The sequence below is a fragment of the Salmo trutta genome, chromosome 19 (genome assembly GCF_901001165.1).
Source record: "Salmo trutta chromosome 19, fSalTru1.1, whole genome shotgun sequence".
NCBI lineage: Eukaryota > Metazoa > Chordata > Actinopteri > Salmoniformes > Salmonidae > Salmo > Salmo trutta.
In genome coordinates this window covers 32,423,344-32,449,204 of record NC_042975.1, presented here as the reverse complement: position 1 = coordinate 32,449,204, position 25,861 = coordinate 32,423,344, and the positions used below count along the sequence as shown (strand labels likewise).

General features: G+C 43.0%; 1 protein-coding gene across 2 annotated transcripts in view; it reads right to left on the bottom strand.

Annotated features, from left to right (window-relative positions):
* The window catches only part of LOC115154351 (UV radiation resistance-associated gene protein), a 149,800-nt gene that overhangs the window by 16,317 nt on the left and 107,622 nt on the right, over window positions 1-25,861 (bottom strand). For both annotated transcript variants that reach the window (XM_029700500.1, XM_029700502.1), the window contains exon 14: window positions 4,486-4,577. In XM_029700500.1, the coding sequence (XP_029556360.1) occupies window positions 4,486-4,577 (92 nt within the window). The remainder of the gene's footprint in view (window positions 1-4,485; window positions 4,578-25,861) is intronic.

Below are 25,861 nucleotides of genomic sequence, written 5' to 3'. Positions count from 1 at the left end.
GTAACACCTGTTGTATTCGGCGCATGTCACAAATAAAATTTGATTTGATTTGCGGGCTCATTGTCTGGCATTGGAGTGGGGCCCCAGAACCCAGAGGAAAGGAGTCGTGGAATCCCCTGACCTCCACTCCCAAGCCTCCCTACACATCGCCGGGTCAGCCGGCCACCTTCCATCTATCTGCCTCTATCTTAACCCTTTACACTCGTACCCGTATACTGGTTGAAAATGGCAGATTTGGGCACCGATAAACACCTACATTTGTTTAGGGTGAACAGTAAAATGCGATGCATGATGTCAGAGGGTCTGGGCTTCACAGCTCTGTGTGGGTTTTGACTGACAGCCGGTCAGAGCTCAGGGTCTGGGCTTCACAGCTCTGTATGGGTTTTGACTGACAGCCGGTCAGAGCTCAGGGTCTGGGCTTCACAGCTCTGTATGGGTTTTGACTGACAGCTGTTCTTAACTTCAGCACCTCGAGTGGCAAGAAGATGACCTCATCCCTCCCTCTAATTGAGCAACTTTTGCAAATGTTTTGTTGTCTGAGTTTGTTGTCTGAGTGAGGGAAATGCTGTACATTAAGAGGACTCTATGTATTTTGAAAGATGAAACGTTGAGGATTTTAATAAATACAACTTTGATGTCATACAAAATGTGCACTTCATGTAATATACAGAGTCAATGTTTATGATCACTATGTTTGATGTACAGTTACAAGATGACATGGCGTTATACCCTGGGTTGTTCTGAACAGAATGAGCCTTTGTTTGTTTATTGTGAAGAAAATTCGCTGCTGCACAAGCACCTGAATGCAATCATGACTCCTTTCTATGCACACCAAAATTATGATCTGTTTCCCTGAATTGCACTGGGAAAGCCTAACACTGTAATATTGTATTTTATAACTTAGCTAGTCATGTTGGCAATAAAACAAGCTCAAATGATGCCCACCTAACCGAGATTACGATTTGTAACGGACTGTTTTAATTGCGGAAACAACATTTCTTCAGTAGGTCCTATGATTGAGTGTAGTCTGACCCGGGGGTGTGAAGGTGAATGGAAAGGCACTGGAGCGACAAACCGCCCTTGCTGTTTCTGCCTGGCCAGTTCCCCTCTCTCCACTGGGATTCTCTGCCTCGAACTCTATTACGGGGGCTGAGTCACTGGCTTACTGGTGCTCTTCCATGCCGTCCCTAGGAGGGGTGCGTCACTGACGTAAACTTCCTGTCCGGGTCGGCGCCCCCCTCGGGTTCGTGCCGTGGGGGAGATCTTTGTGGGCTATACTCTGCCTTGTCTCAGAGGAGTAAGTTGGTGGTTGAAGATATCCCTCTAGTGGTGTTGGGACTGTGCTTTGGCAAAGTAGGTGGGGTTATATCCTGCCTGGTTGGCCCTGTCCGGGGGGGTATCGACGGACGGGGCCACAGTGGCTCTCGACCCCTCCTGTCTCAGCCTCCAGTAGTTATGATGCAATAGTTTGTGGGGGGGCTAGGGTCTCTCTCCCTCCCTCCCTCCCTCTCTGACCACAGACCATGCCTCAGGACTACCTGGCATGATGACTCCTTGCTGTCCCCAGTCCACCTGGTCGTGCTGCTGCTCCAGTTTCAACTGTCCTGCCTGCGGCTATGGAACCCTTACCTGTTCACCGGACGTGCTGTTTCGACTCTCTCTCTCTACCGCACCTGCTGACTCTGAATGATCGGCTATGAAAAGCCAACTGACTTTTACTCCTGAGGTGCTGACCTGTTGCACCCTCTACAACCACTGTGATTATTATTATTATTATTTGAACCTGCTGGTCCATCTATGAACGTTTGAACATCTTGGCCATGTTCTGTTATAATCTCCACCCGGCACAGCCAGAAGAGGACTGGCAACCCCTCAGAGCCTTGTATCTCTCTAGGATTCTTCATAGGTTCATGCCTTTCAAAGGAGTTTTTTCCTAGCCACCATGCTTCTACATCTGCATTGCTTGCTGTTTGGGGTTTTAGGCTGGGTTTCTATATAGCACTTTGTAACATCTGCTGATGTAAATATATTTGATTGATTGAAAAGTAAAGGCTGTTATTAAAGCACGTTAGTTTGCAATTTCAGGTACATCAAAGCTGGGGCAGAGAGACTGAAAAACAACATCTCAAGGCCATCAGACTTAAATAGCCATCACTGGCCGGCTTCCACCCGGTTACTCAACCCTGCACCTTAGAGGCTGCTGTCCCATATACATAGACTTGGAATCACTGGCCACTTTAATAATGGAATGCTAGTCACTTTAATAACGTTTAAATAATGTTTACATACTGCGTTACTCATCTCATATGTATATACTGTATTCTATCCTACTGTATTTTAGTCATAGCCACTCCGACATTTCTCGATCTAATATTTATATATTTCTTAATTGCATTCTTTTACTTTTAGATTTGTGTGTATTGTTAGATACTACTGCACTGTTGGAGCTAGAAACACAAGCATTTCACTATACCCGCAATAACATCTGCTAAATAAGTGTACGTGACCAATACAATTTGATTTGATTTGGAATTTCAGGTAGGCCTAGGCCAAATATCAGTATGAATGCTATTGAAGCCATGCAATTTACTTAGAACAAATGTGGACTGCAAATGGATTCAAGTTAATGTATTTAGCAAAGATAGGCCTACATTCTGATTGGCCAGTGAGGGGCCAAGACTTGACACACCCACAACTTGTTTTTTCATCAAAATCCAGCCCTTCCGCACCAACGCCAGCAAGAACACCGATAATTGTGATAGTGAAAATAGTTCAAATATTACTGACACATCCCTGAACCTATAGCGCTACCGCCTGCGCTTAGATTTACCATTGTGTTAGGTTGGTTAAAATAGAGCCCTTAGATTTACCATTGTGTTAGGTTGGTTAAAATAGAGCCCTTAGATTTACCATTGTGTTAGGTTTGTTAAAATAGAGCGCTTAGATTTACCATTGTGTTAGGTTGGTTAAAATAGAGCCCTTAGATTTACCATTGTGTTGGGTTTGTTAAAATAGAGCCCTTAGATTTACCATTGTGTTAGGTTGGTTAAAATAGAGCCCTTAGATTTACCATTGTGTTAGGTTGGTTAAAATAGAGCCCTTAGATTTACCATTGTGTTAAGTTTGTTAAAATAGAGCGCTTAGATTTACCATTGTGTTAGGTTGGTTAAAATAGAGCCCTTAGATTTACCATTGTGTTAGGTTGGTTAAAATAGAGCCCTTAGATTTACCATTGTGTTAGGTTTGTTAAAATAGAGCGCTTAGATTTACCATTGTGTTGGGTTTGTTAAAATAGAGCCCTTAGATTTAACACTGCATTAGGTTTGTTAAAATAGAGCCCCAATTGTGTGATGGTGAAGGTGCAGGGTTGTGTTCCAAACAAAACAACTACAAGTGTGTTTGCTTTAGTTCATCAATGGCACAACTAGGAGAGCATTAAAAAAACACCTTATAGTTGAAGACCCTTTGTAGAGGTGTGTGTCCACTTGGAGACACCAGTTAGTCCTCTCACTCAAACCCTTGTAAGAAATGTTTGTCTTATGTTTCACCTACCCTCATTTTTCCAGGAATACTCTTATCATGCTACTGAATGTATCCAGAGTATTTTCAGATTTCGTTATCAACAAATGTAGCAAAAAGTTCAGTAAATGTAAAATGCACATTAAATCAACAGTGTAATGTTTGGATTCAGTCTTGTGTCAGGTGAACTGTTGTGTTCTCACCTTTGGATTAATAACTTTCCCATAATCTCCAAACTGTTCCCTTTCAATTGCTACCATGGTTATGCATCTGCTTTTCATATTTATTCTATTACAAACAGTTCAATTTAGCCCTATCCATATAGGCCAATTCCCATGAGTGTAAAGGGTTATTAAGGGCTTCCACTTCCCATTAGGAGGATATGGAGGATTCAATTGCTTTGCTTTAAAATGGCCTCTTTCCTTTCAAAACAAAAGGTTATGCAATTAAGGTTGTAAAACACATTTTCCCCTTTTGCTGACCCTGGGAGAGCAGAGCGGATCAAAGAAGATAATTTCCCCTTTTATTGGGCTGTGTGCTGGATGGTTGGAGTTATAGAATTACTAGAACAGGTATTCCCATTCAAGTCAATGTTCTGTGATGGGTGGACTGGCGGCAGTAGTCTGGGAAAGTCTCTACTATGGACCGATTCTCAGGTTCTATGGTGGGGTCATTCAATGCCTGCAGCCTGAGATCTGAATGAATGTCTGACGTCCATCAGACCCCATGAAATAGCTGCACACAAACACAGTAAGTTCAAACGCATGTGGAGTTTAACTCTGAACTCCTTAGGCTGGTTTTGAAGAACCCCTAAGAAACATACACTGCTGTGTTCACCAATATTTTCAACTAAAACTATCTGAAGTGAAAATATGTAAAGTAAGAGATAGTGAGAGCAAGAGTGCTATGTGGGGTGACCTAATAAGACACTGGGTGAAATGAGAGTGGACTTATACAAGTACTTACCATCGGACTAGAAGGCCGTGCTCCAGGAAGTTCTTGAGGTTGGGCAGGGTCTGACGGAGGTCTGGAGTGGACAGGCCATGCTGGTATCTCAGCTGGGAAGGAAAAACAAAGCGTACATTAGCAGCGAACAGAGCATTCTTTACCATATCATATTGAACCGTACCATAACCAAGCATATCGCTTTTATTCACCCATTCCCATGTTTCTCTAGGTTTTGATGTCTCTGGACAAGGCAGAGAATTACAACCCTACAGGGAGACTGAAGCATATCTGAAGCATTCGAACTTCTCCCTTTGGACAATTCTTTACATAATGGTTATCATCCTTCCATGCAAACAGACGTATGTGCTAATGTGTAAAGGTGTGAGGAGAGGCAGATGAAACGTGGGCGGTGAGAAGGCAAAATGCCGAACATCTGGAAGAGATGGAGTAAAACCACAGAGAGCAACCTCTCCCTCTCTCCATTTCCCTCTCTCTGTCGCTCTACAGCTCTCTTCATGTAACCCAGATCCTCATTGGCTTGATGACGCTCCTTCTCTCCAGTCCTCTAACCTCCCTCTCGCCAGTCCACTAACCTCCCTCTCGCCAGTCCACTAACCTCCCTCTCGCCAGTCCTCTAACCTCCCTCTCTCCAGTCCTCTAACCTCCCTCTCTCCAGTCCTCTAACCTCCCTCTCGCCAGTCCACTAACCTCCCTCTCGCCAGTCCACTAACCTCCCTCTCGCCAGTCCTCTAACCTCCCTCTCTCCAGTCCTCTAACCTCCCTCTCGCCAGTCCACTAACCTCCCTCTCGCCAGTCCTCTAACCTCCCTCTCTCCAGTCCTCTAACCTCCCTCTCGCCAGTCCTCTAACCTCCTTCTCTCCAGTCCTCTAACCTCCCTCTCTCCAGTCCTCTAACCTCCCTCTCTCCAGTCCTCTAACCTCCCTCTCTCCAGTCCACTAACCTCCCTCTCGCCAGTCCACTAACCTCCTTCTCTCCAGTCCTCTAACCTCCCTCTCTCCAGTCCACTAACCTCCCTCTCGCCAGTCCACTAACCTCCTTCTCTCCAGTCCTCTAACCTCCCTCTCTCCAGTCCACTAACCTCCTTCTCTCCAGTCCTCTAACCTCCTTCTCTCCAGTCCTCTAACCTCCCTCTCGCCAGTCCTCTAACCTCCCTCTCGCCAGTCCTCTAACCTCCCTCTCTCCAGTCCACTAACCTCCTCTCCAGTCCTCTAACCTCCCTCTCTCCAGTCCACTAACCTCCCTCTCTCCAGTCCACTAACCTCCTTCTCTCCAGTCCTCTAACCTCCCTCTCGCCAGTCCTCTAACCTCCCTCTCGCCAGTCCTCTAACCTCCCTCTCGCCAGTCCTCCATTCATCCGTCATGAGCCAAAGTCAGAGTGGACAGGTTGTTTCAATTTGCAGCTGTAATGACATCACTATATACAGTATATGACACAAGACAGCATCACACCAAGGCAGTCAGGGAGGGCCAGTAGTCCTAGCCACCCCTGCTGTCCTCAGGTTAAATAAACAATCTCGTATCTCTCCCCAACAGCAGAGCAGCACCATGTCAGTCATATAACTCACTAGGCCCTGTGTCACAGACACTCACCGGTCAGTCTACATCTGTTTTCTCTACATTATACTGCAACACCCATTCTTCTCTACACACCACCATAACCTGGATCCATCCCGCTCTCCCTCCCTGGCTATCCCGCGCTCCGCGCCTTACACTACAGTGATTGATGAAGCACATGTGATTCTAATTAGGCCAGACACAGTACCAGTGTACTGCTCCCACCAGTCCTACACTCACCCATTACATACCACTGCAAATATAAATATATATATATACACTCACACCATAGATCATATATATATATATATATATATATATATATATATATATATATATATATAAAAACACTGGGGAGAAGTACAATGATAACAGAGGAATTACAGAGAAGTAAATGTTGGAGCCCCGGGGGCCAAAGGTCACGTTTCCCAGTTTGTGTTTATAGTTAGAGGAAAATAATGGTTTTCTGGGATCAGCAGTCATGTCAACACATTCATTGAAGTCTGTTTTTTGTGTCCTGGGCTGTAATATTCTGTCAGGACTGTAATGCTGTATGGTGGTTCTAGTAAAGCTTGACTAATGGCATGAGGAGTGGCATAAGCATTAACACATGGGTCCCTGCTGCCACTGCCAGAGCACACAGTACAGCATGGTGTGTGTGTGAGAGAGTGTGTGTGTGTGAGAGCATATCTATGCGTGTGTGTGAGAGAGTGTGTGTGTATGCATGTGTGTGTCAGCACGTATACAGTACATATGCACGAATGCTCATGCCCATGTGTATCTTTGGCTCGGTATACCCCTCTCTCCCCTCTGGGGGACCCATGGAACCAGAGTTATCTATGGTATCTGCACAGACCTCCCGATCTCTGTGGTAGGTTTTGTGTTTGACCAAAAGCAGCACAGATTGAGCCAGGCAGGGAGAGGGGCGTACAGTATGTAGCTCCAAACCCCTGTTGGTGATACTAGAACAACACTGGGATCCATTCATGGTTTTAAGTAAAACTTTGGGTCTGACCAAATGACGGTGTAGCGCTGTCCACAAGGCAGACCAAAAGGAATCGGTTTTGAAATGGTCGGCCAATATCAATATTTCCTGTTTTAAAACCCAGAAAGAATATAGCTACGTTTGGCAGGGGGCCTTGAATGTTCTCTCTCTCTCCCCCCTAAGAGGAAAATGAAATAAAACAACTCAACAGCTTACACTGAAGATACTGATGAGATATAAGCATAGAGTAAATGTTATGTTTCGAGCGTAGGTAAACTTATTTTGATCAGCCATATTACTGAGTCAAGGACAACAAACTCATGGCCAAGCTACAAGGCTTAGCAAAACACATTTTTAATCCTCACTCTTTGTTAGTGACTGAATGGGAATCGGCTCAGAGGTGCGCGTGATGTGAGCTTTCTGACATGCTATTGTGTATGTGAGCATGAATGCATGTACGTGTGACCGCTATCGTTTCCCCCCAGGCTGTGTTGAAACCCTGCCAAGTGTGCAGCACAGAAATGGGATAGGGGCAAAGACAGAGTGAGGGGTGACATCACTGGATTGTTCCGCACACACTATTGTTGGGGTAATTGTTAGGGGGATAAAGAGGAGAGGATCCTGAATGTGTGAATGCTCAGAGGACTGAGAGATGACTCTCCTGGAACCTGGACAAAAGTATGTCTTACTGCTGAAGCCTCCAGGAAAGATACAAGATAGGGAGAAGCCATTCCAGCAGCACTTCTCTCTACAAGTTCCATCATGCTCACACAGGTCTGTGCCAACTCTCTGCCAATGGGCACTACACACAACACTTGACCAACAAGTGTTTTGTTGGACCAACAAGTGTCTGATTGGCACCAGCCCTGATATGGCCCGCCTCCATGTCATGGTGTCTACCTAAACCATATAAATGTAATCTGTGCCACGTCCTTAAGACCATGTGTGGTAGGCTAGTTGCAATGTGCTTTGCTGTCTCCGGAGTCTGGACTGAGGTGTGTAGGACTCAGGCTGTCTTTTGAGGAGGCGCGTGCTTGCCATGGACTGCTTTCCCTGCTGTTAATTTACATTAAGTTATTCCTCAGAGCACCGAAACATATGTGTGTGCCTGTGTGCGTGTGTGTGCATGGACGGCTTTTGGCTCTGGACTTGGAGGGGGAAGGATTACATCCTGGCCCTTCACTGCTGTCTAAGCAAACAACTGCCCTTTCCCCCTCCTCCTTCTTTTCACCCTCTTCTGAGGGACAAATAAAAAAACATTCAATGTTCTGGCCACAAAGAGAGTTGGGAAAACATAACAGGGAGGCTGTGAGTGTGAAAGAGAGAAATGTGAGGCAGCTTTGCCTGACATGAAGCTGGATGTCGCTTTCAATTAAAAGCAGCAACAACACAGGCTTGAACACAGAGAGAAACAAACCGCTCAGAGAGAGGGAGGGAGGGTCTGGCTTGTTAAATAGACCAGTTGTTTGGGAAACTGACAAGGCGAGAAATAAACTCTGATTTTGTTCGCCTATGATACTGAAATCACATGGCGTGTTTCATTTCGGATTAAATGAGAGGGTTCACTGAATAAAAATGTAAATAAATATTATCGTAAACATGAACATTTCCAGCTCAACAACTAATTAGCACATTTCTAAGTCATACAAATAGCTCATATATGAGTACAACATACAGTACCAGTCAAAAGTTTGGACACACCTACTCATTCAAGAGTTTTTCTTTATTTTACTATTTTCTACATTGTAGAATAATAGCGAAGACATCAAAAATATGAAACAACACATATGGAATCATGTAGTAACCAGTGTTAAACAAATCAAAATATATTTTAGATTGAGATTCATCAAAGTAGCCACCCTTTGCCTTGATGACAGCTTTGCACACTCTTGGCATTCTCTCAACCAGCTTCAGGAGGAATGCTTTTCCAACTGTTTTGAAAGAGTTTCCAAATATGCTGAGCACCCGTTGGCTGCTATTCCGTCACTCTGCTGTTAAACTCATCCCAAACCATCTCAATTGGGTTGAGGTTGGGTGATTGTGGAGGCAAGGTAATCTGATGCAGCACTCCATCACTCTCCTTATTGGTCAAATAGCCCTTAAACAGCCTGGATGTGCGTTGGTTCATTGTCCTGTTAAAAAACAAATGATAGCGCAAACCAGATGGGATGGCGTATCGCTGCAGAATGCTGTGGTAGCCATGCTGGTTAAGTGTGCCTTGAATTCTAAATAAATCATTGACAGTGCCACCAGTAAAGCACCCCCACACCATCACACTTCCTCCTCCATGCTTCACGGTGGGAACCACACATGCGGAGATCATCTGTTCACCTACTGTGCGTCTCACAAAGGCACGGCGGTTGGAACCAAAAATCTCAAATTTGGACTCATCACGCCAAAGGACAGATTTCCAGCGGTCGAATGTCCATTGCTCTTGGTTCTTGTCCCAAGCAAGTTGCTTCTTCTTATTGGTGTCCTTTCGTAGTGGTTTCTTTGCAGCAATTCAACCACGAAGGCCTGATTCACATAGTCTCCTCTGAACAGTTATTTGAACTCTGTGAAGCATTTATTTGGGCTGCAATTTCTGAGACTGGTAACTCAACTGAACTTATCCTCTGCAGCAGAGGAAACTCTGGGTCTTCCTTTCCTGTGGCGGTCCTCATGAGAACCAGTTTCATCATGGTTCTCTGTCTGTCCCCTCCCTGTCATCATAGCGCTGACTGACCTTCATGTCTTAAAGTAATGATGGACTGTTGGTTTTCTTTGCTTATTTGAGCTGCTCTACCTTGTCACAACACAACTGATTGGCTCAAACGCATTAAGAATGAAAGAAATTCCACAAATTAACAAGGCACACCTGTTAATTGAAATGCATTCCAGGTGACTACCTCATGAAGCTTGTTGAGAGAATGCCAAGAGCGTGCAAATCTGTCATCAAGGCAAAGGGTGGCTACCCTAGAATGAGTAGGTGTGTCCAAAATTCTGACTGTAGATCAGCCTGTTATTTCACATTTTCGGCTGGCCGCACCCATTATTTCACATGACGTGATGCTAGCTGGGCGCCTGACAAACAGATCCAGCACAGCTCCTCTCACAGACCTTTGAGTCTGTCCCCTCCCTGTCATTCAGACACCTGTATTTAGCCACTTCACAGACTCCTGTATAGAGCACTGGTAGAACACAGGAAGCTGTCTTAGTATTTTGATACCGCCTGAGGGCTGGGCATGATGTGTTGCAGCGTGTTGCAGAATGTGTGAATGGAGCTCTAACCACGACTAGAGGAGTCAAAGACACCTTCCAGTCCCATCCACCACAGTAGGGCATAAGAGCAAGAGGAATGTAGTGTCTGTATACAGCTCAGCTACTTCAATCCAACCGTGGCCCAACAAAATGCACTTCAGCTGAATAAAGCATCCCAACCCGCTGGTTTACATGCCACCCATCACTTTGTGAGGTGCTGTTTGTTTTCAACTCAGGCTCTGCCGCAGCTATGTAAACATCCCGGCTTATGCCATGTCTTATTGTTTACCTTGTTTTTGTCACATCCAATCATCTTCAAATCTGAGAATGCCTTGGCGGGGGCCTCTTGCCAGTTCTGAGGTTAATTGCTGGCGACCTTCCTTACCAGAGCCGTCGGGCCGGGCCGGCCTTCATAATGGAGTGCTCCTATTCACTATGAGATCATTTGACACGCCGTTTGTCTGCACAGAAGTCACAATAGTTCAAGCGGTTATTAGCATCTCCTGACAAGTGGTGTGCCTAGACGTCTACCAGGGATGGGGAGCAGACTCACTACAGGAAACCTGTAATGTGGTTCATCAGGAGGGTTATTTTCACGTCACAAGGTTATAGAGACTCAGGCCTCCTTGTTCCTTGTAGGCCTCCTTGCTGGCACACGCTTTTTCAGTTCTGTCCACACATTTTCTATGGGATTGAGGTCAGGGCTTTGTGATGGCCACTCCAATACCTTGACTTTTTGTCCTTAACTTCTACGGGCTACGTGGGACGCTAGCGTTCCACCTGCGGGACACAGCCAGTGAAATATCAGGGCGGCAAATTCAAAAACAACAAAATGTCATAATTCAACTTTCTCAAACATACAACTATTTTACACCATTTTAAAGATACACTTCTCCTTGATGTAACCACATTGTCCGCTTTCAAAAAGGCTTTACAGCGAAAGCAAAACAGATTATGTTAGGAGAGTACATGGACAAACATAATCACACAGCCATTTTCCAATCAAGGACATGTGTCAATAAAACCCAAAACACAGCTAAATGAAGCACTAACCTTTGACGATCTTCATCAGATGACACTCCTAGGACATTATGTTACACAATACATGTATGTTTTGTTCGATAAAGTTCATATTTATATCCAAAAACAGCATTTTACATTGCCGCGTGATGTTCAGAAAATGTATTCCCACCAAAACCTCCGGTGAATGTGCACATCAATTTACAAAAATACTCATCATAAAAGTTGACAAAATATATAACAATTATTTAAAGAATTATAGATAGACTACATTTTACATTTTAGTCATTTAGCAAACGCTCTTATCCAGAGCGACTTACAGTAGTGAATGCATACATTTCATACATTTTTTATATATATATATTTTTTTAAATGTTTTGTACTGGCCCCCGGTGGGTACCGAACCCACAACCCTGGCGTTGCACACACCATGCTGGCGTTGCAAACACCATGCTCTACCAACTGAGCCACAGGGAAGACTACTCCTGGATGCAACCGCTTTGTCAGATTTTAAAATAGCTTTACAGAGAAAGCACATTTTTCAATATTCTGAGTACATAGCTCAGCCATCACAGCGAGCTATACAGACACCCGTCACGCGCTCGCGTGACCGCGCATATCCAATCCCTTTGTCCACAGGCAGTCCACTCAGTAACTGAGCTCCAATTATCTGCCCAGTAACAGGAGAAGGCTGAAACAACTTTCTGAAGGCATTTGACAGCCAATGGAAGCCTTAGGAAGTGCAACGTAACCCCACAGATACTGTAGTTTCGAAAGGGACGAGAAAGAAGAACTACAATTCTCAGATCCTCCACTTCCTGGTTGACTTTTTCTCAGGTTTTTGCCTGCCATATGAGTTCTGTTATACTCACAGACACCATTCAAACAGTTTTAGAAACTTCAGAGTGTTTTCTATCCAAATCTACTAATAATATGCATATTCTACTTTCTGGGCCAGAGTAGTAACCTGTTTAAATTAGGTATGTTTTTCATCCGGCCGTGAAAATACTGCCCCCAGCACAGACAGGTTAAGCCATTTTGCCGCAACTTTGGAAGTATGCTTGGGGTCATTGTTCATTTGGAAGACCCATTTGCGACCAAGCTTTAACTTCCTGACTGATGTTGCTTCAATATATCCACATAATTGTCCATCCTCATGATGCCATCTATTTTGTGATGCCACCAGCATCTATGATGCCACCAGTCCCTCCTGCAGCAAAGCACCCCCCCCAACATGATGCTGCCACCCCACGGTTGGGATGGAGTTCTTCGGCTTGCAAGCCTCCTCCTTTTTCCTCCAAACATAATGATGGTCATTATGGCCAAACAGTTCGATTTTTGTTTCATCAGACCAGTGGACATTTCTCCAAAAAGTATGATCTTTAACCCCATGTGCAGTTGCAAACCGTAGTCTGTCTTTTTTATGGCGGTTCTGGAGCAGTGGCTTCTTCTTTGCTGAGCGGCCTTTCAGGTTATGTCGATATAGGACTCGTTTTACTGTGGATAGATACTTTTGTACCGGTTTCCTCCAGCATCTTCACATTGTCCTTTGCTGTTGTTCTGGGATTGATTTGCACTTTTCGCACCAAAGTACGTTCATCTCTAGGTGACAGAACGTGTCTCCTTCCTGAGCGGTATGATGGCTGAGTGGTCCCATAGTGTTTTTACTTGCGTACTATTGTTTGTACAGATGAACGTGGTACCTTCAGGTGATTGGAAATTGCTCCCAAGGATGAACCAGACTTGTGGAGGTCTACAATTTTTTTCTGAGGTCTTGGCTGATTTCTTTTGATTTTCCCATGATGTCAAGCAAAGGGTCACTGAGTTTGAAGGTAGGCCTTGAAGTAAATCCATAGGTACTCATCCAATTGACTCAAATGATGTCAATTAGCCTATCAGAAGCTTCTAAAGCCATGACATCATTTTCTGGAATTTTCCAAGCTGTTTAGTGTAGTGTAACTTCTGACCCACTAGAACTGTGATACCGTGAATTATAAGTGAAATAATCTGTCTGTAAACAATTGTTGGAAAAATTACTTGTGTCATGCACAAAGTAGATGTCCTAACCGACTAGCCAAAACTATAGTTTAACAAGAAATTTGTGGAGTGGTTGAAAAACGAGTTTTAATGACTCCAACCTAAGTGTATGTAAACTTCTGACTTCAACTGTACATGCTTGGCTCTAGATTAAATTGATCTAAAAATACTTTACATTGTTTGCAAAATCCGACATATCAATAGAATCCGAGCGTTCATTTTTGGAATTTGCTTTCATTTCGGCACATCTAATTTGTAAACATTTGAACTGTATTAAATGATTTACTATTTTCAATTCCACAAAACATTTACACCCATCAAAATAGTTATCTTTCTTCTCTTTCTTGTGATGTAAGTGTTGAGATGGTGTGTTAAATCTCAGTGAGATTTAAGTGACAAGTGGATTTTGCACCCCTGAAAAACGGGAAATAGATGGCTGAAAAAGACAGATCCTCAGGTGGGAGGGGCATGCGTGCTGCTACTCTCATTACCCTCTGGATGTCAGTTGACTCCACCATCGACAATTAGACCTACTCATGAATTCCAATCAGAATAGTATTAAATACTAATCCTGATGGTAGAATCTGGGGTTCTGTCCCCTATGGTAAACATTAAAATAGTATTAGTGTTTCTCATAATACATGAGGGAGACTAGGCTTAGTTCTTTTCGACTCCCTAAGGATAGCAATCAGGGGCCCTCTGTTGGCTCGACTTTAACCCACTTTAGAGGGGCCCTAGCAGGTGTGGCCTCCCAGGCCAGTCCCAGGTCAATAACAGGGCCTCCAGTAGAGGTCAGGATAATATGTAGTGGTGGTCCATATATCTCCATACGGTCTCTAATGAGAGTCCCTGGTTGTTACGGGAACAGCACTATAGCTATGGGAGAAGGCTGTCATCAACAATACTTCAAGTGCTTTTTCTTTATAAAACTATGGCATGTGTGTTAACCATTACTGGGTTTGGTTGGGTCACTCATAAATCTGTATCATATAACAGTAGCTAGATAATGTTGTGAAAATGCAAAAACAACTTTCCTTGATCTGAGACCATAGTAAAAAAAAAAGAGCAACATCTTCCATCTGTCACACAAATTATGACAAGAAACAAGCCTTGAATGAGTAAGCAAATCATCCTTTTGGACCAGTGCCTACCTCTCTCTTTATGCTTCATAACTTCTCCTTTTCCACAACATCAGGTCCACATGTTGGGTTGATAAGCGGGCCTGTGTCCACTGCTATCACTAGCCTGTTTCCTCTAGATTCTAGCTGACGTAGCCAAAGCATATCTTAATGACCCGTGGGCGCAGACCAGACTGCTTGGAACACAGCTACAAGAATGGACCTGCTTATGTAAAACTGAATAACCAAAAACGGTTAGCAGGTTAGCGCTTTTCGTCATGAATCTTGTTCTGGAGGCAGCTTTGCAGAGTCGTCACTAGCTGGCACAGCCACAAAGTAACGAAATCAGATTTTAAACCTAATGGCTAACACTAACCTCTCTGGCGCATGTGGGACGAACTCGTCCCACCTACGTAACAGCCACTGAAATCCAGTGGCGCGATTTTTGAATCGTTTGAAATACTATTACTTCAATTTCTCAAACATATGACTATTTTACAGCTATTTAAAGACAAGAATCTCGTTAATCTAACCACACTGTCCGATTTCAAAAAGGCTTTACAACGAAAGCAAAACATTAGATTATGTCAGCAGAGTGACCAGCCAGAAATAATCAGACACCCATTTTTCAAGCTAGCATATCATGTCACATAAACCCAAACCACAGCTAAATGCAGCACTAACCTTTTATGATCTTCATCAGATGACACACCTAGGACATTGTGTTATACAAAACATGCATGTCTGTTCAATCAAGCTCATATTTATATCAAAAAACAGCTTTTTACATTAGCATGTGACGTTCAGAAAAAGCATAACCCCCGCAAACTTCCGGGGAATTTACTAACAGTTTGCTAAATTACTCACGATAAACGTTCACAAAAAGCATAACAATTATTTTAAGAATTATAGATACATTACTCCTCTATGCACTCGATATGTCCGATTTTAAAATAGCTTTTCGGATGAAGCACATTTTGCAATACTCTAAGTACATAGCCCGGCATCACGGGCTAGCTATTTAGACACCCGGCAAGATTAGCCTTCATCAAAATCATATTTCCTATAAGAAAAATGTTCTTACCTTGCTTGTTCTTCGTCAGAATACACTGCCAGGACTTCTACTTCAATAACAAATGTAGGTTTGGTCCCAAATTATCCATCGTTATATCCAAACAGCGACATTTTGTTCGTGAGTTCTAGACACTATCAGAATACTAAATCACGGTCTCACGCATGGCTTGACAAAAAAATTCTAAATATTCCATTACCGTACTTCGAAGCATGTCAACCGGTGTTTAAAACCAATTTTTATGCCATTTATCTCGTAGAAAAGCGATAATATTCCGACCGGGAATATGCAATGAGCCTAAACAGCCGAGTTAAATTTCTCCACAGGGGCGAATCGTGCACTCGCCTCATTCAAAGGTCCTCTGATCCGCCACTTACCAAAGGCGATAATGTGTTTCAGCCTGAGGCTGCCTCGTCAACCTTCAGGTATTTCCCGGGTTCTGAGAGCCTATCGGAGCCCTGGGAATTGTCACGTTACAGCTAAGATCCTTACTTTTCAATAAACAGATGCAAGACGCACGACTCCTTGTCAGACAGGGTACTTCCTGCATGAAACCTTGTCAGGTTTTTGCCTGCCATAGTAGTTCTGTTATACTCACAGACACCATTCAAACAGTTTTAGAAACTTTAGGGTGTTTTCTATCCAAACCTGAACAATAATATGCATATTCTAGCTTCTGAGTTGGTGTAGGAGGCAGTTAAAAATGGGCACATATTTTTTCCAAAATTCTCAATACTGCCCCCTAGCCCAAACAGGTTTTAAATGACGAACAAAAAGCACATTTTTGTTTTTATGAACTTTTACAATATAGTACATTTTTACTTTACAGCTGGCCTATCTAAGGGGAAATCGCTCAGTTCTGCCTTCAGGACAAGACTCATGACAATAAATGTCAACCTGCAAAGAATTATGGGTTATTACAGCAGAAACTATACATACCTTAGGCATCCAACTCATACATAGAGCCGTCCAGCATATAGGGGGGGTGCAACTCAATATTAGGAAGGTGTTCCTAATATGTTGTACACTCAGTGTAAAAGCTCTGTTAAATCTGACAAGAGGCCCTATTGAAACTGCCATTACCATTATCATGGAACGTCCTGCACCAAAATGAGGACTGAAGTTTTACAGTACATAAACAACACAAGTATTTCTGTTTATGAGATATCTCCCCACATTTACCAGAATTCCTGCAGTCTTCAGGAGCAGTTAGGGATGAGTCAGATTCCAGATTCCATCCTTCCATGTTGTTTCCCAGGGTTTATACTCCACTAGGCCCATCTTCTGTATGGACATTTCTACACCTCTATTAGATTAGCTTGGTATATATGCTAAAGATTATCTAGTCCCTCGTGGCAGACTGTTGCATAGGGCAAGATTTGGTTCTGGGAGCCGAGATGAAAGATTATGAGCATTCAAATGTAATTATTGATGTCGGCAGTGACCTTATCACAGTAAGAAGTTCATGAAACTAGCCAAACGGAAAGAAACACTGGCCATAGGCAGCTCCTGGACCAAGCAATATCGGATATTTATACTGTAGATTTTTTACATTTCCCTTCTAAGCATGAATACGCAATAACACATTCAATTGACAGATTTCTCAGCATGTAAAGAGCTTGTTTGTACTGTAGACAACAAAATGACTCCTTGGGCCACTGTCTGCTCAGTCTGTCGGCTCACTCTAACCAAACCACAGCCCCTTCTAGTGAACACATGCCATCGGTCAATAGCACTATGATGGAGATGGTAAGTTAATTATGTCTGAAAAGCCAACGGAGCTATAGCCAAGGCGATGCCCACCAGCCATTCTCCACGATCAGGGCAGAGTGCCAGTTCTCCTCTTGACCGGCCCACCACCATGGGAGCAGCCGGGGACTACATATTCATCTCATTATGCTGTTTTGTTCAGTGTTCTTGATTCTCTCACACAGCAGCAGTCCTCTCCTAGTATGGTTAAACCAGACTGAAGAGTGTAGCATTCAGTCTGGTTTAACCAAGCTATGCTAGCTTTCTGCCCCATCCAGTCGGCCATTTTCTGAGGCCTTGTAAAGAGCACTGCAGGCAAACCAAACCACACACCTGTATGAAGCCAGGAGGACTGACAGGTCTTAACCCAGAATGTTTTTATGAGGCGCTCAAGCATAAACAGCCTCATCAATCACTGTGAGGCACCATGGGATATGAAGTCCAGGTTCATTCATCAGTGGAGTCTCGTAATATGTGCTTCAAAACTACAGACTACAGAGCATGACTGCCTGCAATGCTCTCTCCTGACTGATAACATGCATCCCTGACCGTTACCACACCAGGGTTCAAAAGGTATTTGTTTCTTTCAAATACCATAGCTGCGCTCAATGAGCAATGGAACCAATGGAATAGTATCAATAGTGCAAAGCCTACCTATCTGGCACTCTAGAAGGCTGAATCAAATGCTCAACGTACTGTTTTACCATGTTAACCCCTTAGATTTGTGGAAATTGGCCAATATGGATATGGGCACATTGAAATGTTTCTAACAGAAGAACTATAAAAAGCAAATGCATAACCATGGAAGCAATGGAAAGAGAACACCTTGAGATTATGGAGAAATTATCAGACGAAAGGCGAGGACACAACAGTTCACCTGAGACAAGACTGAATCCAAACAACTGCGACCTGGCCAAGATAAAGCAAAGCAGTGCGACAGAAACACATGGAATATACAAGCGTACAGTCAATAACACAATAGAAAAAAAAGAAAGTCTATATACAGTGTGTGGAAATGGCGTGAGGTGGTAAGGCAATAAATAGGTCATAGTAGTGAAGTACTTACAATTTAGGAAATGAACACTGGAGTGATAGATGTAGAAATACTGGTGTGCAAAAGAGCAGAAAAGTAAATAAAAACAATATGGGGATGAGGTAGGTAGATTGGGTGGGCTATTTACAGATGGGCCATGTACAGCTGCAGCGATCGGTTTGCTGCTCAGATAGCTGATGTTTAAAGTTAGTGAGGGAAATATAAGTCTCCAGCTTCAGCGATTTTTGCAATTCGTTCCAGTAATTGGCAGCAGAGAACTGGAAAGCGGCCAAAGGAGGTGTTGGCTTTGGAGATGACCAGTGAGATATACCTGCTGGAGCACGTGCTACAGGTGGGTGTTATGGTGACCCGTGAGCTGAGATAAGGCGGAGCTTTACCTAGCAAAGACTACTAGATGACCTGGAGCCAGTGAGTCTGGCGACGAATATGTAGCGAGGGCCAGCCGATGAGAGCGTACAGCTCGCAGTGGTGGGTGGTATATGAGGCTTTGGTTACAAAACGGATGGCACTTTGATAGACTGCATCCAGTTTGCTGAGTAGAGTGTTGGAGGCTATTTTGTAAATGACATCACCAAAGTTGAGGATCAGTAGGATAGTCAGTTTTACGAGGGTATGTTTGGCGGCGTGAGTGAAGGAGGCTTTGTTTGCGAAATAGGAAGCCGATTTTAGATTTAATTTTGGATTGGAGATGTTTGATATGAGTCTGGAAGGAGAGTTTACAGTTTAGCCAGACACCTAGGTATTTGTAGTTGTCTACATATTCTAAGTCAGAACCGTCCAGAGTAGTGATGCTAGTCGGGCGGGCGGGTGCGGGCAGCAATCAGTTGAAAAGCATGCATTTGGTTTTACTAGCATTTAAGAGCAGTTGGAGGCCACGGAAGGAGTGTTGTATGGCATTGAAGCTCGTTTGGAGGTTAGTTAACACAGTGTCCAAAGAAGGGTCAGATGTATACAGAATGGTGTCGTCTGCGTAGATGTGGATCAGGGAATCACCCGCAGCAAGAGTGACATCGTTGATATATACAGAGAAAAGACTCGGCCCGACAATTGAACCTTGTGGACCCCCATAGAGACTACCAGAGGTCCGGACAAAAGGCCCTCCGATTTGACACACTGAGCTCTGCCTGAGCAGTAGTTGGTGAACCAGGTGAGGCAGTCATTTGAGAAACCAAGGCTGTTGAGTCTGCCGATAAGAATACGGTGATTGACAGAGTCGAAAGCCTTGGCCAGGTTGATGAAGATGGCTGCACAGTACTGTCTTTTATTGATGCGGTTATGATATCGTTTAGTACCTTGAGCGTGGCTGAGGTGCACCTGTGACCAGCTTGAAAAACAGATTGCACAGCGGAGAAGGTATGGTGGGATTCGAAATGGTCAGTGATCTGTTTATTAACTTGGCTTTCGAAGACTTCAGAAAGGCAGGGAAGGATGGATATAGGTCTATAAAAGTTTGGGTCTAGAGTGTCACCCCCTTCGAAGAGGGGGATGACCGTGGCAGCTTTCCAATCTTTAGGGATCTTGGACGATACGAAAGAGGTTGAACAGACTGGTAATAGGGGTTGCAACAATGGAGGCAGATCATTTTAGAAAGAGAGGGTCCAGATTGTCTAGTCCAGCTGATTTGTACGGGTCCAGGTTTTGCAGCTCTTTCAGAACATCTGCTTTCTGGATTTGGTTGAAGGAGAAGCTGGGGAGGCTTGGGCAAGTAGCTGTGGGGGTGTGCGGAGCTGTTGGCCGGGGTTGGGGTAGCCAGGAGGAAAGCATGGCCAGCCGTGGAGAAATGATTATTAAAATTCTCGATTATCATGGACTTATCGGTGGTGACAGTGTTACCTAGCCTCAATGCAGTGGACAGCTGGGACTAAACACTGCTGATTTTATGTGCATTTTACATTTACTGTACTTTTCACAGCATTTGTCAATAATGAAATCTGAAAATACTCTGGATACATTCAGTAAGATAATAGGAATATTGAATTACATTTTAGAGTAGAGCAGGTGCAAGACAAGAACAAATGAGGGTTGGAAAGGTGGCCAAACACCTCTCCAAACTGTACACAGTTCTTAAGTAATTTCAATGCACTTGTATTACTCAAGGAAAGATCCTTCAACTATAAGGTGCTTTTTGTTTTTTAGCTCTCCTAGCTTTGCCAATGAGGAACTGAAACAAGCACACAGCCCTGCGTCCTCACCATCACATAATTACTGTTGTTGTTTACGCAATCCAAAACCGTTCCATTATAAAGCGCAATCGGGGTCAGGTTGGTATAATTTGAAAGCTTATTCTATAGCTAAGTAAAAAAAAAAGATCTTACAGTGTTAGGCTTGAAAAGCCAATTAAGACAAACAGATCGTAATTTTGTTGTGCATAGAACAGAGTCATGAGTGCATTCAAGTGCGTGTTCCGCGGCAAATTTCCTTCACAATACGACAAACATAGGCTAATTCTGTTCAGGACAACCCAGGGTATAATGCAAAAAAATCTAATTTTATGTGTCACATGCTTCTTAAACAACAAATGTAGACTAACAGTGAAATGCTTACTTACGGGTCCTTTTCCAACAATGCAGAGTTAAAGATCAATATTAAAATAGTGACAAGGAATAAATACACAGTGAATAAAAATAACGAGTAAAAAAATAACATGGCTATATACACGGAGTACAAGTACCGAGTTGATGTGCAGGGGTAGGGGGTAATTGAGGTAGCTATGTACATACAGTTGAAGTCGGTAGTTTACATAGACATTTCACATTCTTAAAATAAAGTGGTTATCCTAACTGACCTAAGAAAGGACATTTTTACTAGGATTAAATGTCAGGTATTGTGAAAAACTGAGTTTAAATGTGTATGTAAACTTCCGACTTCAACTGTATAGGTAGAGGTAAAGTGACTAGGCAACAGGATAGATAATAGAGCGTATGTGGTGAGTGTGAAAGTGTGAGTTTGTGCGTGTGAATGTGTGTGGCGTCAGTATGCAAGTGTGCACATATATATATATATATATGTGTGCAAGAGACTTTGTTCACAAAAGGGTCAATGCAGGTAGTTTGAGTAGCCATTTGATTAGCTATTAGCAGTCTTGTTTAGCAGTCTTATGGCTTGGGGGTAAAAGCGGTTCAGGGTCCTGTTTGTTCCAGACTTGGTGTACTGGTACCGTCTGCCCTGCGTGAGCAGAGAGAACTGTCTATGGCTTGGGTGGCCTGGAGTCATTTTTTGTGGGCCTTCCTCTGACACTGCCTGGTATAGAGGTCCTGGATGGCAGAGAGCTCAGCCCCAGAGATGTACTGGGCCGTACTCACCACCCTCTGTAGTGCTTTGTAGTCGCGTGCCTTGCAATTGCTGAATCAAACGGAGATACAGCCAGTCAAAATGCTCTCAATGGTTTGATTCGATTTTTTATTTAGATCTCTTTTAGTCCTCATTTGGACTAATCTTCCAAGAGTCCTTAAACATTAAAATACAATTTAGAATACGAACACATTTTCACATATAAACACAGTTACAGACATAATACACTAACATATTGACCCGATAAATACTCAGTCTAAAAATATATTGATTCTTCATCTACTATAGTCCAACACAACATTTCTATGTATTATATTTAAATGGTTTTAAAGTATTGTTATAGGGGCTAGGGGGCAGTATTTTCACGGCCGGATGAAAAACGTACCCAATTTAAACAGGTTACTACTCTGGCCCAGAAAATAGAATATGCATATTATTAGTAGATTTGAATAGAAAACAATCTGAAGTTTCTAAAACTGTTTGAATGGTGTCTGTGAGTATAACAGAACTCATATGGCAGGCAAAAAACCTGAGAGAAATTGAATCAGGAAGTGGGAGAAATTAGAAATGTAGTTTTTGTTTTGAATCCCTTGAAAAGCTACAGTGACATAGGATTTACTTTACACCTCCTAACTCTTCCATTGGCTGTCAACAATCTTTAGGAACTGGTTTCAACTGTCAGCTGTTACCGGGCAGATCATTTTGGCTCAATCAATCATTGGCCAGTCTGAGGAGAGGTGTCTTATGATGCGCGTGCACATGACGTCATCGTTTTTATATTTTTCTTCTGGGCTGAATAGCTATTGCCCGGTTGTAAAATTATCGCAATGTTACGTTAAAAAAATACCCTAAAGGATTGATTGTAAACATCGTTTGACGTGTTTCTACAAACGGTAATGGAACTTTGAACATTTCGTCTACGGATTTGCGTCCACGCCACATGGCATTGTAAAGTGTTCTGGATGGGTCAACAAAACGGACGTATTTGGACATAAATGATGGACTTTGCAGAACAAATGAACATTTCTTGTGGAAGTGGGTGCCCATCCGAGTGCATTCCGCCGAAGATCAGCAAAGTTAAGTAAATATTTCGAACATATTGTTAGAGATTTGTCGACGCCGTGGTTGTAGGCTAACTGTATAGCTTAGCATTGAAGGCTAAGTTCTGTACTCAGAATATTGAACAATGTGCTTTTTCCGTAACGTTATTTTGAAATCTGACAAAGTGGTTGCATAAAGGAGTAGATTCTCTAATTCTTTAAATAATTGTTATACATTTTTTCAACGTTTATGAGTTGTTCTGTAAATTAAATGTGCCTATTCACCGAAAGTTATGGGAAGAAAACATTTTCTGAACGTCATGCGCCAATGTAAATTTTTTTACATTGGGTATACATTTTTGGATATAAATATAAACTTGATCGAACAAAAAATGCATGTATTGTCTAACATGATGTCCTAGGAGAGTCATCTGATGAAGATTGTCAAAGGTTAGTGCTTAATTTTAGCTGTATATCTGGTTTTGTGATGGCTATCGTGCTTGGAAAATGGCATTTTTTTTTGCTGAGGTGCTATGCTAAAATAATCTAATGTTTTGCTTTCACCGTAAAGCCTTTTTGAAATCGAACAATGTGATTGGATTAACGAGTAGAGTATCTTTAAAATGCCGTATAATACTTTAATTTAAATTTTGAGATTATTTTGTTTTGAATATCGCACCGTGCTATCTCACTGGTTGTTGTCCAACCAATCCCGTTATCGGGATTGTATCCTCAAGAGATTACATTTATATATTGAGAGGTTTCTGGTTTGCTCAGTTAAATTATTACATTTCTTTATTGCTCTAAATTGAAATGTTTTTTTGCCTATTTCTCTTTTCTGTCTGGATAACACATAGATAAATGGTGGACAATCTATTCCTAGTATTTACTGAATGTCTGTCTCTTACCAACTGAATACCGTTGTGAATAGAGTTTGGCCGTTTTAAATGGTGTATATTATTAAATAAAATAAGCATGTTTTTTTCAATTATCTTGTTGATTGATGACCAACCAAGAGCATTGCGCATGACTACAACAGAAGAACCATATCTCCACCTTAAAACAATCCTTGCTGCTTCGTTCTGTGCAATCTTTCGTTCTGTGCAAACTTTTCTACATGCCAAATCTTTTTAGCCTCTTGATGGGAAAGAGGCGCTGTCGTACACTCTTCACAACTGTATGGTTGAATGTATGGACCATGTTAATTAGTGATGTGGACACCGAGGAACTTGAAGCTCTCGACCCGCTCCACTACAACCTCATCGTTGTGGATGGGGGCGTGCTCGCCCCTCCATTTCCTGTAGTCCATGATCAGCTCCTTTGTCATCCTGACGTTGAAGGAGAGGTTGTTGTCCTTACACCACACCGACATGTCTTTGACCTCATCCCTGTAGGCTCTCATATCGTCGTCGTCAATCAGGCCTACCACTGTCGTGTTGTAAGCAAACATGATGGTGTTGGAGTCGTGCACGGCCACGTAGTCGTGGGTGAACAGGGAGTAAAGGGGGAGACTGAGCACACACCCCTGAGGGGCCCCCGTGTTGATGGGTAGTGTGGTGGATATGTTGTTGCCTACCCTCATTGTCTGGGGGTGGACCTTCAGCAAGTCCAGTTGCAGGTGTTCAGTCCCAGGGTCCTGAGCTTGGTGATGAGCTTGGAGGGGATTATGGTGTTAAATGCTGAGCTGTAGTCAATGAACAGCATTCTTATATAAGTAATCATTTTATCCATCCTGGATCAAAAATAGAAATCATATAAGGGTTGATACTGTAAATTACATGAATTTTCAAATGTGGAGATGTGAAGTGCACATTTGGACTCATGGGTGTGTGGTTTGCTTGTATGACTTCAAAGCTGTATTTATTATAATCCTCAATGTCTCATCTTTTAGAACAGATCGACTCCTCGATTTAGCGCATTTCCCTCACTCAGACAACAAATGTGTAGCCCAATTAGCGGGAGGGCTGGGGGCATCTTCTTGGTGCACGCGGTGCTCAAGTTTATAATGGCTGTCAGTCAAAATCCATATAGCGCTGTGAAGAGGAGAAACTTAGCTCTGACATAATTTATAGCATGTGACTGTACAGCCACTGCGTTCCAATTTAAGCACTTAGTAATGACAAAATTTGCCATTTTCAACCCATATATGGGACGACAGGGGCTGTGTGTGGAAAGGGTTAAAACCAGGACTGGCTGTTATATAAAAGCTCCATTAAATTCGACAAAAGACCCTATTGAAACTGCCATTACCATTATCATGGAACGTCCTGCACCAAAATGAGGACTGAAGTTTTACAGTACATAAACAACACAAGTGTTTCTGTTTATGAGATATCTCCCCACATTTACCAGAATTCCTGCAGTCTTCAGGAGCAGTTAGGGATGAGTCAGATTCCAGATTCCATCCTTCCATGTTTCCCAGGGTTTATACTCCACTAGGCCCATCTTCTGTATGGACATTTCTACACCTCTATTAGATTAGCTTGGTATATATGCTAAAGATTATCTAGTCCCTCGTGGCAGACTGTTGCATAGGGCAAGATTTGGTTCTGGGAGCCGAGATGAAAGATTATGAGCATTCAAATGTAATTATTGGTGTTGGCAGTGACTTTATCACAGTAAGAAATTCATGAAATTAGCCAAACCTAAAGAAACATTGGCCATAGGCAGCTTTTATGCATATCTTCAAACAGCTCCCGGACCAAGCAAAATATGATATTTCCTGTACCTATTTTTCTTACAAACACAGTGCACTTAATATTCCATAGGGTATATATCTCACTACTTCCTTTCCCATCCTAAATGTACACCATCTGTCCTCCTCCTTCTCTCAGTCTCCTTTTCCTCCACTCTTCCTTCTCTCCCTGTGGTAATTCATCCCAGGTGTGATGTGTTCACTGCAGTGCCATCTCTCTAATCCTAACCAGGTGTTATGTGTTCACTGCAGTGCCATCTCTTTAATCCAAACCAGGTGTGATGTGTTCACTGCAGTGCCATCTCTCTAATCCAAACCAGGTGTTATGTGTTCACTGCAGTGCCATCTCTTTAATCCAAACCAGGTGTGATGTGTTCACTGCAGTGCCATCTCTCTAATCCAAACCAGGTGTTATGTGTTCACTGCAGTGCCATCTCTTTAATCCAAACCAGGTGTGACGTGTTCACTGCAGTGCCATCTCTCTAATCCAAACCAGGTGTGATGTGTTCACTGCAGTG